The sequence below is a fragment of the Camelina sativa genome, chromosome 20 (genome assembly GCF_030686135.1).
Source record: "Camelina sativa cultivar CO46 ecotype springtype chromosome 20, ASM3068613v1".
NCBI lineage: Eukaryota > Viridiplantae > Streptophyta > Magnoliopsida > Brassicales > Brassicaceae > Camelina > Camelina sativa.
In genome coordinates this window covers 11,608,637-11,626,206 of record NC_141899.1, presented here as the reverse complement: position 1 = coordinate 11,626,206, position 17,570 = coordinate 11,608,637, and the positions used below count along the sequence as shown (strand labels likewise).

Genomic DNA, 17,570 nt, shown 5'->3' with positions numbered 1-17,570 from the left:
TTTGCCACATAAAATGCTGTAATTTTGGTGGGCATGGGACCCGCCAAATCCCAGCAAGAAGAGGAGTAATCTCTGGACCGGCCCCAGAAGACTGGAAGGTGTGCGGGATGGCTGAACGCTCCACCGCATACCCTGATTTAACCGTATATTTTCCATGTTTAGTAAAATGCCAACCCATGTAATCATCCTTCGAGCAATTACTAAAAGGCAAAGCTTCTATCAAAGCTGCGTCCATGGGATCAAAATGCTCAATGAGCAAATTCCTATGCCAAGTATTCATTTGACGATCAATCAAATGAGTCAATCAAAGATTGGGATCCTTAAAAGGACCGTTACTTAACGCTGGTCTCGGGAATTGAGCTGGAATCTAGAGATCATGCCATATAGAAATGGATTCCCCATAGCCGACCCTTTTAATAAGCCATTTATTTACGAGAGAGCAAGCTGAAACGATGCTTCTCCATCCATATGAAGGAGAGTATGACCGTATTGGTTCCAGAGGAGTTGAATTTCGGTAATACCTACCTTAAAAACCCTAGCAAACATTGAGCCCGAAAAATCCATCAACCGCCATAAATGTTTTGCCAACAAGGCCGTGTTACAACAAAGTCCAGTGCCTTTTAAAGCCCAAGCCACCCAACTGCTTGCTACAACAAAGTTTCTCCCAAGCGATCCAGTGCATACCTCCAGACTGGCCATTAGAACTCCACCAACAATTAGTCACAGCACTCGTAAGTTTGGATGTTATTGTTTTTGGTAACCGAAAACAAGACATCACAAAATTTGGTACAACGGTCATGACCGACTTAATTATCACCTCCTGCCCCCCCCTTTGACAATATAGTTTCGTGGACCATCCAGTTGTCCTATTCTGCAACCGGTCCCGAACAAAAGAGAAAACCTTCGTTTTGGATCCCCCCCCCCCCAAACTCTCTGGGAGACCTACATACGACCCCATGCCACCCAAATTGGTTATCCCAAGGACCCCTGCATCTCCGCCTTAGCCAATTCTTCCACCTTATGACCAAACTGAATTGAAGATTTCTCAAAATTTATTTGCTGTCCTGAGGCCGCCTCGTACTGCTTTAAAATATTCAACACAACCCCACATTGGTCCCTATCAACCTTGCAGAAAAAGGCTATCATCCGCATACAACAGATTTGTAATTGGCGGACATTTGTTCGCCACCTTTATACCCGTAATCCGCTTTTCCTCCTCCGCCTTCCGAATATTTGCAATCAGTACCTCCGTACATAAGATAAAGATATAAGGGGAGAGCGGATCACCCTGTCTTAACCCCCTCTCTGGGACTATCAATCCATTAGGTTGACCATTAAGAAGAACTTTGTACTCAACCGAAGAGACACAAAACATTAACCAACGAAATCCATTTATCCGCAAAACCCATTTTCCGTAATAGTGTTCAACAAAACCCCACTCCACTCTATCATACACCTTACTCATATCTGTCTTGATGGCCATATTCTTACCTTTACACGAATTATTAGTACGCAGTCCATGAAACATCTCCTGAGCGATCAGAATATTGTCTAAGATCAATCGTCCCGGAACAAATGCAGATTGGGTCTCTGAGATTAGTCCACGTAATAACCGCTTGAGCTGTTGGCACAAGACCTTCAAAATTACCTTATATCCTACATTGCACAGACTAATCGGGCGCAAATATGCCATCCGAGTCGGTTTCGCCACCTTAGGGATGAGACAGATATGTGTCCGATTCAAGCCCTTTTCAAAAACTCCCTCGTCTAAAAACTGATTAACCATCAAGACTAGATCCGCCTTAACCACCTTCCATGCCTTCTGGAAAAATAGCGCTGTCATCTCATCTTGACCAGGGGCTTTGTCCGGGTACATCATGAATACTGCCTTCTTAACCTTCGCCTCCATGGCAGGGGCCGTTAACCGTGAATTATCCGTGTCTGTGTTAACAGTTTTGACCTCCTTTAACACATCCTCGAAATTATCCGGAGAAATCGTAGCAAACAACTCCTCAAAATACGACACTGCTGTAGCACAAATATCTTGATCCTCAGTAGACCAAACACCCTGTTAATTAAACAGGCCCACTATCCGATTTTGGGCCCGGCGTTGCTTTGCTTAAGCCTGAAAATACTTGGTATTTTTATCCCCCACCCGCATCCAGCGATGCTTACTCTTTTGGTACCAATGTATCTATTCATCTCGACATGCCAGACACAAACGGGCGTTGAGATCCAAAATGACCTTCGGACCCGTCCCGTCATTAGCCTGAGCCACCTCTAATTGTCGCTTAAGCTCCTCAATCAAAACCCTCCCGTAAGGAGCCTGCTGTTTCCGCCACTGAGATATCGCTCGTCTACAACTAACAATTTTGTTCACAAACCCTGTTGAGCCCTGATACTGTCCTCCCAGCCAACCAGCCGATATCACATCCATTAAACCCTCCTTTCCAACCCACCGGCGGTCAAACATGAACCCCCGATGCCCCAAGCGGTTTATAAGGCGCATGATCCGAGGCAATCATCGGTAAATATTCCGTAACAGTATCCGGAAATAGGTCATGCCAATCTGCATTCCCTAAAGCCCTATCGAGGCGACACCAAATAGGTTTCGTATCTCGCCAGCCTTGCCAAGACAGGCAATTCCCCAAATAGGGGAATTCCACAAAGCCGCAATCCTGGATCATTCCATTGAAAGAGAGAAAAGAGGAGGCATGGCGGACTTCCCTCCGCGTTTCTCATGATTTCCCGTTAATTCATTGAAATCCCCAATAAGAACCAAAGAGTCGAGCGAGTAATACTAATACGTAACAACTGTTCCCAAACCAAGTCCCATTTTTGTGGAACTGGATCACCATAGACAAAAGTTAAATGGATAATACGACCCTTATAAACTGCTTCCACATCAATTAACCGATTAGACTATTGCAAAATTGAAACATCAAACTCATCTTTATTATAAAACAAAGTCAAACCACCACTAGAGCCAACAGGTTCCACAGTTTTTAAATTATTATAGCCAAAATGGCCTACAAAGTTTTCCACAAAAGAGAAAGATTGTTTTGTTTCCATAAGAAATAAAAAATCAGGCCTATTTTTATTCTAGAGATCCATCCCTAAGGTTCTCTATAGTAGCATTATTACCAAGACGCTGACAATTCCAGCTTAGAACATTCATTTAAAATTTTTTGGTTTTGGTGGCTTAGCACCACCTAGTCCTCCCTTAACCCCTTCCTGGGCTTTTGGGCCAACACCACTCTCACCAACACCCGGCCCCTGTGGGGGACACTTCCGTGGAGAAAGCAACATTTGAGCATTCCGTTTCTTCGCACTAACCCCTCTAAGCATCGTTCCTCTCCCTCTCCGTACCTTCTGCCCGATAGATGACGTGGAAGAACCTTCCAACAATATCTCACCCTGAATCGCATCCTCACCCCCAACTCCTCCTCTAGATCATCAAACGTACCTAGATCCTCCTGTGCATCCTGCATATGCCCATCCTCCCCCACAACCACTCCATGTCCCATCGGGTTCATCTGAGGGCCTATAGCACCACTCCGAGAGACGTCGTCGACCTGCATTTCCTCAATCAAACTCATTTGTCCTACCCCTAGAGCATCTGTTACAGAATGAGACCCCCCAACCGTAGCAGAAACAACATCTGCATTTTCAGAACCCGATACCTGCTCATCCACCTGCTGCCTGACCGGGTGTAAATTGTATCCCTTATTCCCTTGCACTAACCATACAGCCACTCATAATGGAGCTTAACAATCGTCACTTTGCCATTATAGAACTCTATATCTGTTTCAAAGCAGAGAGGCTTGAGACAATCGATTGTTACATGCACCCTCCCTCTATCAATATCCACCTCCTCGACAATACCCAGAGCCGATCCAATATCTCTAAACGTTGTCACTGCCCAAAACTGGATAAGAACATCTGAGATATGAATCCAAAACTTGTGTGTTGAAGGATAAGCCGGATCCACCACTGGTGTCCACCTGACCAACGACACCATCCAAGAGTCAAATTGAAATGGTTCCATCTTCAACACTTCGACGATATCAGCCTCCTCCTCAAAGTCAAACTGAAACTTCCCCGACCCCAAATCTGCTCCCGCTACTCTTCCCTCCACTTGCCAGATCCTCGGCATCACAAGCAGCAAAGCCTTCATGTCCTGCATTTGAGGATTGAAGCAATGCCCTACCACCGTTTTAGAATATCCAGCGATGAGGTCAGAGTTATCAAAATATGAAATCTTGATCTTCCTCCGAGGCCTTGAAGCTTCCTCTGTCGAACCCACCAAACCCTTCCCCAGGAAACCACTCTGATACATGACGATACCAACCAACAGTAGAAACACAGGATTGAGATGGAAAAAAAAGAGAAGCGTAAACTTCCCGTTTCTGTCAGGATTGCTTTATACCCCAATCGACACCAGAAGGAGAACCGACATAAAGAGGCGATATCAATCAGATGAGATCCGATCCATACCAGTTGGAAATCATATCCCACCAAATCTTGCCCTTTCCAAAGATCCCCATATTCGACATAACCCTCATGAATAGCAGATCGCACATCGACCACTGAATCAGAACCAAACATGGTAACCAATATACGCAGAGAATTCCTTACACATCCTGTGCAATCAGAAACCAACCCGATCTTGCCCGAATAAATTACCCACACACAAAGATCTTGCTGATTCCAAAATTGGATCAACACAGATCCGCCAAATAAATCCCCACCAGATAAACCAAATAAATCTCCACAGGAACCCACCAGACAACACCCCACGAAAGCCAAAGAACCCAGGACTCCATCCGAAAAACAACCCAAAAGCATGTGTGGGTCGAAACCCTAAATCGCCGCTACCATCACCTCGAGAGAGTTTTTCAGTTTTGATGTTTTTTTGTTATCCATTTGTACTTTACATTAATTTGAAATTTGATCATTCAAATTTATTTACTTAGAAAAATAATTATTTCTTTTATCTTCCTCTACCAAATCTTTAGTTATATTTGGTGTGTACTATTTAGTATTATTTCATAGCAAGAATCCATATATTTTACTTTGTTAAAGAAAAAGTAAAAGTAATCCATATATTCTATTTTAATTTATATGATTTGTAAATTTCTTACTAATTTTCCTTTAAATTTTTTTATTCTTCGTCTACCAACTCTTTAATTATTTTTTGTTTTTTATTTAGTATTATTTCGAAGCAAAAATCTCTATAGAATACTTTTGTTAAATAAAAAATAATATATTTTACAAGAATATTTTATTCTATTTTGTTTTTACGATTTATAAATTCCTTACTAATTTTTTTATCACAAACTTTATTACTTAACTATTTTTATAAGATTCACATGTCAATATTTACTATATATCTTAATACTATTAACAGTGACGTGCATTTTGAAAATGTCCAAAATTACACATAGTATTTACAAAATCTGCCACTCAAAACAGTTATCAAAATGTTCTCATTGAGGGTAAATTGGTCTGGACACTCCTAATATTACTTCCAAACATTACTACTTTGGAGAAAACAATATCCGGGTTTAAGGTTAGCCAATCGGATCATGAACAGAGGGGCGCGGATCTTACTTGGATTTTTTCATCTATTTTTCTTAAATATATTAACTGCAATCCATAATATTAAGACTCTAATACTTGAAATTAATCAAAATCCACTAATTTCGTGATTTCTTATTAGCGATCAATTTGTTGTGAAAATTTAGCTACCATTACGCAAACTAATTACATATCGTTACCTAATTTCCCTAATTTTTGATTCGTATAATCGGTTACACATCCAATTAAAACAGTTATTCAAGCATTTATTTTTTAAATGTTATTCTCTACTTATCATTATCTATCTTCGATGTAATATGCATAAATTTATCAGTTTATTTTTAAACATCTAAACTGAAAATCGTATATCAATCCCGTAGACTTTGGTAATTTGATTCCTGATTCTATATTTCAAATAAAAATTCTCACTTTGTTTCCCCCTTTCTCAAAACTATATATACCTATCTATTCCTAACTCGATCATCACCAACTCACACACTACTTTCCGTCGTGAGAGCTAAAAGTAAAATTATATCATTTGCTATCCTTCCTGACTTGCGACCATACAAGACCAATTGGAGAGTGCAAGTGAAAATACTGCATTTGTGGCGTCAATATACTCCTAAGGCTGGTGAAACACTTCAGTGTATCTTAGCTGATACCACGGTAATGTGTTGTTATATAAACATATGTTTTCATACTGCTATTCAATAACGCCGACTAATTAATATTAAATTATTTTTATTAGGGTACAAAGATCCACGCATCTGTCAAAAAAGATTTGGTGGTTCCATATGCTAATCAGTTGCTTGATGGTCAATGGAGATTCATTGAAACATTCAGTCTAACCAATGCTACTGGTCATTTCAGATCTACTTTGCACGTGTAAAAGATTAACTTTGTAAACGGTACCAATGTTAGGGTGAGTGACAATGTTAGTGAGTTGATTTTGTTATCCCTAACAAAATTTCCAAAGATACTTGCCCACGAGGTCCATACCAACATATTGGTTGGGAAGTTCATTTAAATCAGTTTTTAAATTATCGATAATAAATAATTGGCTTCTTTCGATGTTATTGGTCTTGATGTTAATAATAAATCAGTTAAGAAGATTGAATTCGAGCTCAGAGATGAAAAATAAGTTTTGATTGAAAACATTTTCTAACCAAACGATCAGGGCCGTGCCTATAGGTAAGAAAAAAGGCATTTGCCTCAGGCCCCCAAAATATATAGTTTTGTTTTTTTGTTTTTTTGAACCCTCAATTCTGGAATATATGGTATATCGTTATGGATTTGGGTGTCTTATTTCCTAAACAACCCATGTACGACTCATTTGAATATATATATATATATATTCAAGACTATAAATATACAAAAAGGAAAATAATACTCTAAATTGTGAATGAATCGAGTAAAATCGTAAAACAGAAGGAAGAAAGATTACAAGAAATTGGTGAAAGAGTTTATTAAAATAGAAGAAAAAGCAATTATGTTTTAGTTTTTAAATTAATTTTTGTATTAAAAAAATTTCTATAATTTTGAATTTTTAATATTTATTTTATTATAATTTTGAATTTTAATATTTATTTATTAATTAAAAACATATTAAAATGACCTCTAATAAATTATATATGTATGTGTTTATCGGGATTCGCCTTAAGCCCCGATAAACCTGGACACGGGACTGCAAATGATGTTTATTATTTTTTATTATCTATTAACATAATGTATACGTCAGTGATGAGAGATTGTCTGTCACTTTGTGGGGTAAATATGTTGTTGAACTGTTACATGCATATGAGAATGGTGTTACCATTATTTGCTTTCATCATTTCGCCAAGATCAAAAAATTCAAAGGTAATACTTTCACATATTGTATTTCTTTTTTTTAAACTACTGCTGATAAACAAATAGTTGTATATAATTTATTATTTGTAGATATTATCAGTGTCAAAAACTCATTTCGATACTGCTGAGTTTGTTCATACACATTTCGATAGCCATGGACATTTGCATCGTCATTTGCAGTCTTGTTGCTTCTTATGTTTGCGGCTTTGCAAGTCATTTTTGCAGCTTATAGTTATTTCCGCCCTCCAAAAGTGAGAGGTGCTCTGTTTTGATTTTTGCATCTACAGTAGAACCTCTATAAATTAATACTCTTTAAATTAATATTCGCTATAAATTAATAAATTTTTCCAGTCTCGAGTTGGGCCAGTATAAAAAATGAAATATTTCGATAAATTAATAAGATAATAATTTTTTTGAAATCCTATGTAAAAATATGGTCCCATCAATATCATAAATTAATAATCAAATAATATGTATGTATATATATATATATCTAAGAAAATCTAGTGAAATATGACTCTATTGTTGTGTGTATATTCTTGAATTTGTATTTTGTCGTAACTCATCTCTAATGTTTTTCATTGTCGCCTTCTCAAATTACATCCAAAAATTATGGAGAGTCTTAAATGCAATAATTAATTCTTTGCATGTAATTGGTTCTAAAATTACTGTAATATCTTCTTTGACTTAATCATTACCATGAATGATACTAGTAGCAATTTCTTCTAAACTCTAAATTTCTAACATTTATCATTTTTACCAAAATTCTAAACTTAGCCATTACAATAGCCAAGATTATAAATTAAGAAATTCTTTAGAAATATGAATGATAACAAAAGTATATTATTGTAATATAAAATTTTCAAAATTATAAAAATTTAAACTCTATTTATAAATTAATAAAATATTAATTTATCGATAAATTAATAATTATTAATTTATCGATAAATTAAAACCTCTATAAATTAATAAATTTTTATGGTCCCGACTTTATTAATTTATAGAGGTTTTACTGTATATTTTTTTTGCTATTTTCTTGGACACTTTTGATTGTTTACTCACATACATAAAAGTAGGGATTTGTGGCTCAAGACAAGACAATATTATCAAGATTCAAGAAAACCTTACCAATTCATGTATAAATATGGGCTCTAAGTTTACATTTGATGAACAACGCATCTCTAAACCTCTTCTCTTACTCACTTGGCTGCGGCATCTGTGACTCCTCGTATATCAAAAGTCTTCACTTTGTTGAATTCATTATTCATTGAAGAAGAAGAGATACTTCCCCAGAGTTCTCCGTCGTCTCTCGGGCCACTAGGTTGCTCAAAGCCGCCATTGTTGTTACCTGCATATGAGGGGTAGTACGCCGGTCTCAGGCACAACTCCTTAAAGGAAGTCGTCTTCGCCGCGCATTTATAAGGCCCCTTCTTGTACAAGCTGTTTTTTACATCTTTTTCAACCGGCTCTTGCAATCTCTCTACTTCCAGGGGTTAGTCTTGTATACCTTCTCTTTGTAAATGTATAGAGAACACACAATTTAAACAATCCGCTTGGAAACGCGCCAAGAAAACACTTCTATTCAATCTTATAAAAACTTTTGTTTGTTACAAGATATGAAACTAAGCTCACTCTCCTATCTATCTAGCACAACACCCTGTGTAGATCTAAAAGAGTAAAACACACTCACCTTCTAAGCCTTTTTGAGAATGCTTGAAGGTTTACAAATCTCACAACTTTATCCCCACGAGTGCTAGCTCTTTTTATGGCTAACCCTCGTCTACTTATACCCACACAAACGATCTCTAACCTAGATCTATGTGTATCTTAACTAAAAGGAAATATTCCTTATCTCTAAGAAAATATCCTTCCTTATCTCTCTCGATCAAATATACTCTCAATATCTTCGTATATATCTTGATCTCTTCTTCCTTCCTTCTCACGCATCTTGTCACCGCGTTCCACAATCTTTCTTCACATCAACACATCACGCGACGTCAGCATATCAGCCCTCTGAGACACTTCACAAGCTCTGTCACCTTCAGAGCTCTGATGCACTTTCAATCTCCCCCTTTTTGACTGAATCTTGCCACAAAAGCAACCAAAGCATCAAGCTTGAAAAACACAACCACAGCCAACAAAAAAAACATAACCATGCCGGCAAACAAGTGCAACGAGCAACGATCGAAGCAAACAAACGCTTGGTAAGGCAAGAAAAAAGAAAAATCATCCCACTAAGACAACCCAACAAGTTTTTAAATTTCGACAGAGCAAAGTTTGAAAGGAACACAAATAAAAACCAACAAAAACAAACAGCTCCCCCACAGCGTAATCTCCCCCTCAGGCCTCGAGTCAGACTTATCTCCTCCTGCTTGTTTGGCACAATTTAGTCAAAAAATATCAATAGGAAAAGCCACAAGTTAAGGCTAGAACCAAGGAGAAAAACTACTTACCAGCTTCCAAGGCGTCTTGCAGGATCTTGATTGCAAACCGGATGGCTTTGCGCTTTGCAGACGAACCACTTCGAGAAACAGTCTCAGCAGGAACTGATGCAGTCTTCTTCCCCTTGGTCTTCTTTGTGTCTTGAGACCGAAGACTTGAAACAGGTCTCTGAGCATTCAACAGCTGGTAAATGAGACTGGGAAACGGCAACCGAAAGCCTGACTGAGCTTGCAACCCAAACTGCATGATCTGATCATAGATCATCAGTCCAAAGTCGAACGAAATCCCATGCATGATCATGTAGATCACCAGAGCCCTGTTCGTCGAGATGTACCTCGTGTTCACCGTTGGAGACCAATTGCTACAGCAGATCCGATGCAGGTCCTTGATGACAGGATTCTTGATCGCCGTGGACACCAACGGCTTGCAGAACTTGACCTTACCATCAGAGAGGAAAAGAGCAAGATCCTCGTCCAGAATTGCAGCCGTCTGCAACCGTTGTTCATGCACATCCACAGACTGTAGACCACACAGAGCATTGATGCGGCTTGGAGAGAAATCGTAGACCCAGTCACGGACAAGCACCTCAGCTGACTCCCCCTCAACTTTGACCGTTGGAAGATTCGCCCAGAATTCATAGACCACATCTGAATCATAGGACCCAATTTGTGTGATAGTTTTAAGCAGCCCAGCTCTATCTATGAATTCCCTAGTATGATCAGTGACTTCTAGAGAGTAACAGACTTCTGGAGCAAGCATTCGAGAGGCAAAGAACCCATACTGTCGTGCAGCTTCTGAGGAGATGAACTGTTTGGCATCGAAGTCCTTTGAAGAGGCACCCCGAGACGTGGTGGAGGTGCCCTTATCCCTGGGAAGAGATGGACGCTTAGAGTCACGGCTGTCGAGATCAGCAGGAGGTTGTCTTTTGCACAGACGCGAAGAGACTCCCTGAGATGACATAGCAGGCACTGGCACATCACCTGTAAGATCTACCACCGGAAATCGGGACGACACCTCTCTCGACGGAGAAGACGAAGAGTCAAAAGTCTCGTGGTTCCCCTCGAAGTAGACGGGCTAGGGAACTGGATCCACTGGAGCCGGAATTGCTGAGGTGGACACGTCACGAGGCTGATAGATCACCATTGATGTCGAGGGATCGATCAGAGCATGAGGAGTTGGCAGAAGCAACGAAGATGGTGGAGTGTGGAGCTCCTCATCGGAACTGGAATCATAGTGGAAACCACTAAAGATGGACTTCATGATGATTAGAGGATCGATCGACAAGAGAGGAAAAAGATGAATTAGAAGTTTAATCGACACAGGATTGAAATTACAGAGGTGATGCGGAAAAATCGAAAACCCTAGCTGCTCCTTTTTATACACCGTGAGTCTTAATGGGCTGCACGATCTCGGCCCAAAAAATTAAAAACAATCCTGAAAACACTCAATTAAACATCAGTGTACACCACATCTTATTTCCTTTTTCGACTACATTTGTCTGTCAATTCAGTCACAATTAATGACAGTGCATGAATAACTGCATTCATCACGTTCATGAATGAAAACAAAGATACGCACAACCACTAATGATGAACCCCTAAGGGACCCAGATCAAGCCTGAAACACATATGAGCAATATATATATATATATATATATATATCTTTTAAATTATTTTTTTCTTAAATCAGAACACTAGCCATACCTGTGTCGTGTCAACCACTTGTTCAGAACCTTTGCTAGGAACTATCACAACCTCTTGAATTGTCGAAGATCAGAAAACTGTTGCATGTGGGTAGTCTTTCACACTGGCATACCTTCAGTCTTCAATCCTTCCCAACATGTTAAGGCAAGGCATTTTTCCTTTTTTTTTTTTTATTCCACTCAGCCTCTTGATGGCTGCTTCATCACCTTGAGCTTTACTGACATCACTTGATTTTGTCAGTCACTGAATCTAGGCTTGTTATTCAACAGGTCATTGATCCTGAGAATAAATGTGCATGTCTCTTCACAGCTCTTTGACCTCCTTAAATCATGACAATGTTTAACAGGATGGACAGACTGGCATGACAGGCAGCTATTTCCCACAGCTATTTTTCCAGAGAGTTGATCTTCTATATAGACTTTCTCAGATTTGTGAATCTGTTAAAGTCCAAGGGTTTAGTAAACAAATCAGCCAGCTGAAAATCGGTGCTCACATGGTCAATTTCAATCAGTTTCGCCTCAACTAGTTCACGAACAAAGTGGTGTCTAATATCTATGTGTTTAGTTCTAGAATGCTGAACAGGATTCTTAGAAATGTTTATTGCACTCAAATTATCACAATGAATCAACAGAGTATCAGAATCCATACCATAATCGGAGGATATTTGGCGCATCCACAGGAGCTGTGTACAACAGATGCCCAAGGCAATGTATTCAGCCTCAGCGGTTGATAGGGAGACATTGTTCTGCTTCTTGTTGTGCCACGATATCAGGTTGTTGCCCATGACGAAGCATCCCCCACTTGTAATTCGACGATCATCCACAGATCCTGCCCAATCAGCATCGTAGTATCCGCTTAGACTGGTGTTGGTATCCTTGGTGAAGAAGATACCAAAGTTCATTGTCCCTTTGATGTACTTGATTATCTTCTTAACCGCTAGTAAGTGTGACATCTTAGGCTTGGCTTGGTACCGTGCGCATATATACCCACCGACAAACATATGTCTGGACGACTCGCTGTCAGATATAGCAGGCTTCCAATCATACCTCTGTATAGTCGCTCATCCACATCCTCGCCTCCTTCATCTTTTGAAAGCTTGTCATTGACCCCCATAGGAACTTTTGATTCTTTACTCTTCCCTAAACCAAACCGATGTACCAACTCTTTGGCATAGGTGCTTTGAGACACAAAGATTCCATCAGCAGATTGTTCAACTTGCAAACCCAGAAAGTATTTCAGCTCTCCCACCATACTCATCTCAAATTCCTGTGGCATGCTTTCCACAAACCTTTTTACCAGAGGTTGACAAGTAGAACCAAAGATGATGTCATCTACATAGATCTGAACAAACATCAGCGTGTTGTCACTGTTAAGAACAAACAGTGTTTTGTCTACACTTATGCGACTGTAGCCTTGATCCAGAAGAAACGTTGTCAACCTCTCATACCATGCTCACGGAGCCTGCTTGAGACCATATAGCGCTTTCTTCTGCCGGTACACATGCTCAGGATGTTGTGGATTCTCAAAGCCTTTTGGTTTCTCTACAAACACCTCTTCTTGTAATATTCCATTCAGAAAGGCACTTTTGACATCCATTTGATGTAATGTGAACTTGAGAGCACACGACATACCGAACATGAATCTGACTGATTCTAACCTTGCTACTGGAGCAAAGGTCTCATCAAAATCAACTCCATCACCTTGAGAGTAACCTTGAGCCACCAGTCTTACTTTGTTTCTCACAATGCACCCACTGGCATCACTCTTATTCTTGAAGATCCACTTTGTTCCCACTACATTGACATTAGCAGGTCGTTTAGTGAGTTCCCACACATTACTTCGCTCAAACTGTTCCAGCTCATCTTGCATCGCAGCAACCCATAACTCATCTCGAAGTGCCTCTTTGTGATTCTTTGGCTCCATAGTTGAAACAAAGCAGGCGAATTACACAATCTCAGAGTCCTGAGAAACAGTGTCAGGAACCACAACCTTCTGTTTCTTTCCAGCTAGTTGAGCAAAATCAATATGTTTGCCTCTGGTAACTCTACCCCCTGAATCGCACCGATAACATCACCTGAGGAGTGATTCCGATGAACCTGAGAAGATGGAGTAAGAGCATCTGTTGATAACACAGGGCTGACAGAGTCACCATGGATTTTAGGCCCTTGCTCGTGCTTCTCATCATCAGTTACCAGGTCCTTCTCGGAGATAACAGGTACCATAGCAACTCGTTGAAGCGAGGTATCATCAAAGACAACATTGACAGTTTCTTGAACCGATTGCGTGCGTTTATTGTAGACACGGAATGTAGTGCTATGTCCTGAATAACCAAGGAGGATCCCTTCATCATTCTTGGAGTCAAACTTACCCAACTGATCCTTGTCATTCAGAATGTAGCAGAGACAACCAAACACATGAAAGTAGCTTACTGTTGGAGAATTCCCTTTCCATAGTTCATGGGGAGTCTTGTTGGTCCCTGGCCGGACATACACTCGGCTGATGATGTAACAGGCGGTGTTAACAGCTTCATCCCAAAAACGATGAGGAACCTGATTACCATGCAGCATAGCTCGTGCCATTTCTTGCAGCGTTCTGTTCTTCTGCTCTACAACACCATTCTGCTCTGGTGTTCTTGGAGCAGAGTACTTATGAACAATGCCCTAATGACTGCAGAATTGATCGAACTTGTCATTCTGAAATTCACCTCCATGATCACTACGAATAGTTTGGATAGAGCATTTTTCACTCTTAATCTGCAAGCCAAGTATACGAAAACATTCGAGAGCATCCGATTTTTCACGCAGAAATCGCACCCAGGTGTAGCGAGTGAAATCGTCAACCATGACAAAAATGAACCGTCGCCCAGATATGCTTTGAACTTGTATAGGACCCATCAGATCCATATGTACCAGTTGAAGTGCATGACTAGTTCGAATGTCTGCCACTGGCCCATGAGATGCCTTGACTTGCTTGCCCTTGTTGCAAGGACCACATATGAAATGTACGTCGCCCTTCAGCTTAGGAATTCCACGCACAACTTCTTGATTAGCCAATCTCATCATTGTGCGAATATTCAAGTGACCAAGTTTCTGATGCCAGTGCTCTGTGTCCAACTCAGTGGTCGTGTTGAAACACTGCATTGATGATTTCCACATGTAACAGTTATTACCAGATCTCCTTCCTCTGAGTCGCACAGATCCTTGTTGATCAACAGCCTTGCACCCCTTCTTGTTAAATGTGACATTCAGGCCTTCATCACACAACTAACCAATACTTATCAAATTTGCCTTCAAACCTTCGACCAAGAAATGAGATTCACCACTATTTGTACCCTTTCCTCGGATTCTTCCCTATCCTCCATCACCAAAAGTAACTCTCCCTCCAGCAACATCTTCTATATGAGATAGATTGTCAAGGGCACCAGTCATATGCCTGGAGCATCCACTGTCAAAGTACCACTTGGCATGATCAACCTCTGCTCTTTCGGCTGTGTATGCCACCTGACAGTAGAGATCATCTTTGCTGTCATATCCCTGAGTGTTTCTTCTCACAACTGGATAAAACACACCAAGTTGCATCAGGCTTGACACACGATTCTGAAATTGGTAGCACTGGGCTTTATAATGAGTTAGATGTCCACAATACCAACATCCTCTTCTTCTACTAAGCTGAACAGGTCTCTGAGCCGTCTGCTGAAACCCACTTGAGGCATATGGTTGTCTTGTAGACAACCCAGGCTGCATCCTCATCCTTGGGATTCTTGGATTCTATATCACAGAATGCTGACCATACGGACTGGTCGTTGTAGGGAATTCCTTCTCTTTCAGCTTGAGATCAGACCCCATCCCTTTGACAAACTGAGTAGTCGTGTCAGTGTTTGTTCCTTGATAACCCAGGCCCCACTTCAGATTGATTGATCTTCCAGTACTAAGCAGTGTATCCAGATCTTTAGTTCCCTTATTCAGCATTCAGATATTCTTCAGCTGTTCCTCTAACTGCTTCTCAAGACGCAGAGTCTTAGCTTTCTCTTCACTTAGTTCTTTAGTGATCATTGCAATATGCAGCTGCAAAGTATCCCTTTCTGAAGTCAACTGGGTGTTGTCTTGGGTCTTTTGTAACACTGTCTTGATGAGAAGTTCTATCTGATCTTCTACCGACAAATCATCCTCCTCTCCATCTGAGTCAGATTCAACCTTCTCATATATACCTTTGATTTTTACCAACACCTCATCTTCTTCATCTTCCTCAATGACACCCAGCAGTGCCACAAAGCTGTCAGAATCTCACCTTTGCTGTCTTCTTCATCTGAGTCACTTTCGCTCCAAGTACTGTAAGATTTCTGCTTGTTCTCACGTGAAGGACAATCAAACTTAGTATAACCATAACCCTTACACCCATAGCACTACAGAGAATTCTTACGTTTGTTGTTTGGACACTCAGACTTGTAATGCCCAAATCCCTCACACTCAGCACACTGTCGCACCTGCTTCTCACTCTTCCTAATCTCCTTATCAGTATCGGATTTTATGAGCGATGTGGTTCCCTTCCGCTGACCTCTTTCCATCTTGCGAAAGTACTTTTTAACCAACAAGCCCACCTTTTCCTCATCAGCAACCTCCTGAGACTCGGCAAGCTTCTGTTCATCTATAGCTTTAAGGGCAAAAGACTTCTCATTCATCTATTCTTTCTTTTTAGTTGTATCTCAAACGCCTGCGTCATCCCAACCACCTGATTGTACTTGAGCTCATCAGAATTCAGTGACACATCCATAGCAGACCTGTGTGGTTGAAACTTGTCAGGAAGACTTCTGAGGAATTTCTTCACAAGCTTCTTGTCCTTATACCGTTTACCCAAGACTACAGTTTCTTGCGCATTACCAATCAAATGGATGCTGTAATCAGCCACTGACTCGGTTTCAGACATGTGCAAGTTTTTGAAATCTGATGCAAGATTATCCAGCCTTGTGCGTTTGACCCTGCTTGTGCCCTCAAAAGTGACGACCAGAATATCCCATGCTTCCTTGGCGGCTACACATCCTTGAAGTTGGTTGAAGATATCCCTAGGCAGAGACTTTAAGATAACTGACAGTGCCTGTGAGTTGTGTTTGGACTCCACTTTTTTTTCTGCTGTCCATATTTTCCTGTGCTTAGGAACCAGTTCTCCTTCCTCACTCTTCTCCGTAGGATGTGACCAACCATATTCCACCACAAACTAAGCTTCCATGTCGATGCTCGAGATGGCCTGCTTGATTGACACTTTCCAAATACCAAAGCACTCAGGATCGAGTTTCAATGGTGTTTGAACCGCAATCCAATGATTTCTCCATACCCTTGTCGCAAGATCTCACTTGTTGAAAAAGGATACCAGAACTTTTTATCAGGTGTCTGCTCTGATACCAAATGTAAAGGTATAGAGAACACACAATTCAAACAACCCACTTGGAAACGCACCAAGAAAACGCTTTTATTCAATCTTATAAAAACTCTCGTTTGTTACAAGATATGAAACTAAGCTCACTCTCCTATCTATCTAGCACAACACCCTGTGTAGATCTAAAAGAGTAAAACACACTCACCTTCTAAGCCTTTTTGAGAATGCTTGAAGGTTTACAAATCTTACAACTTTATCCCCACGAGTGCTAGCTCTTTTTGTGGCTAACCCTCGTCTACTTATACCCACACAAACGATCTCTAACCTAGATCTATGTGTATCTTAACTAAAAGGAAATATTCCTTATCTCTAAGAAAATATCCTTCCTTATCTCTCTCGATCAAATATACTCTCAATATCTTCGTGTATTTCTTGATCTCTTCTTCCTTCCTTCTCACGCATCTTGTCACCGCGTTCCACAATCTTTCTCCACATCAGCACATCACGCCACATCAGCATATCAGCCCTCTGAGACACTTCACAAGCTCCTGTCACCTTCAGAGCTCTGATGCACTTTCACTCTTTTCCCTACATCTTCTTTTCAAATCAAGTGGCTCTGGCAACCTC

At 40.4% G+C, this 17,570-nt stretch overlaps 1 protein-coding gene across 1 annotated transcript; it reads right to left on the bottom strand.

Moving 5' to 3' along the window:
• Window positions 1-16,247: 16,247 nt before the first annotated feature.
• On the bottom strand, window positions 16,248-16,771 carry LOC147918729 (uncharacterized). Its single transcript, XM_087503672.1, has 2 exons — window positions 16,728-16,771; window positions 16,248-16,632 (listed from the first exon to the last, which is right to left on the bottom strand). The coding sequence occupies exons 1-2, from the start codon at window positions 16,769-16,771 to the stop codon at window positions 16,248-16,250; spliced, it is 429 nt and encodes a 142-aa protein (XP_087359798.1).
• Window positions 16,772-17,570: the final 799 nt, after the last annotated feature.

Bases quoted from the DNA above. Each gene is read 5' to 3' on its own strand.
- LOC147918729 (XM_087503672.1), bottom strand. From the start codon at position 16,771: ATGGTTGGTCACATCCTACGGAGAAGAGTGAGGAAGGAGAACTG. The intron at 16,633-16,727 runs GTTCCTAAGCAC...GTCTCTGCCTAG, and splicing joins AGAGTGAGGAAGGAGAACTG to GGATATCTTCAACCAACTTC.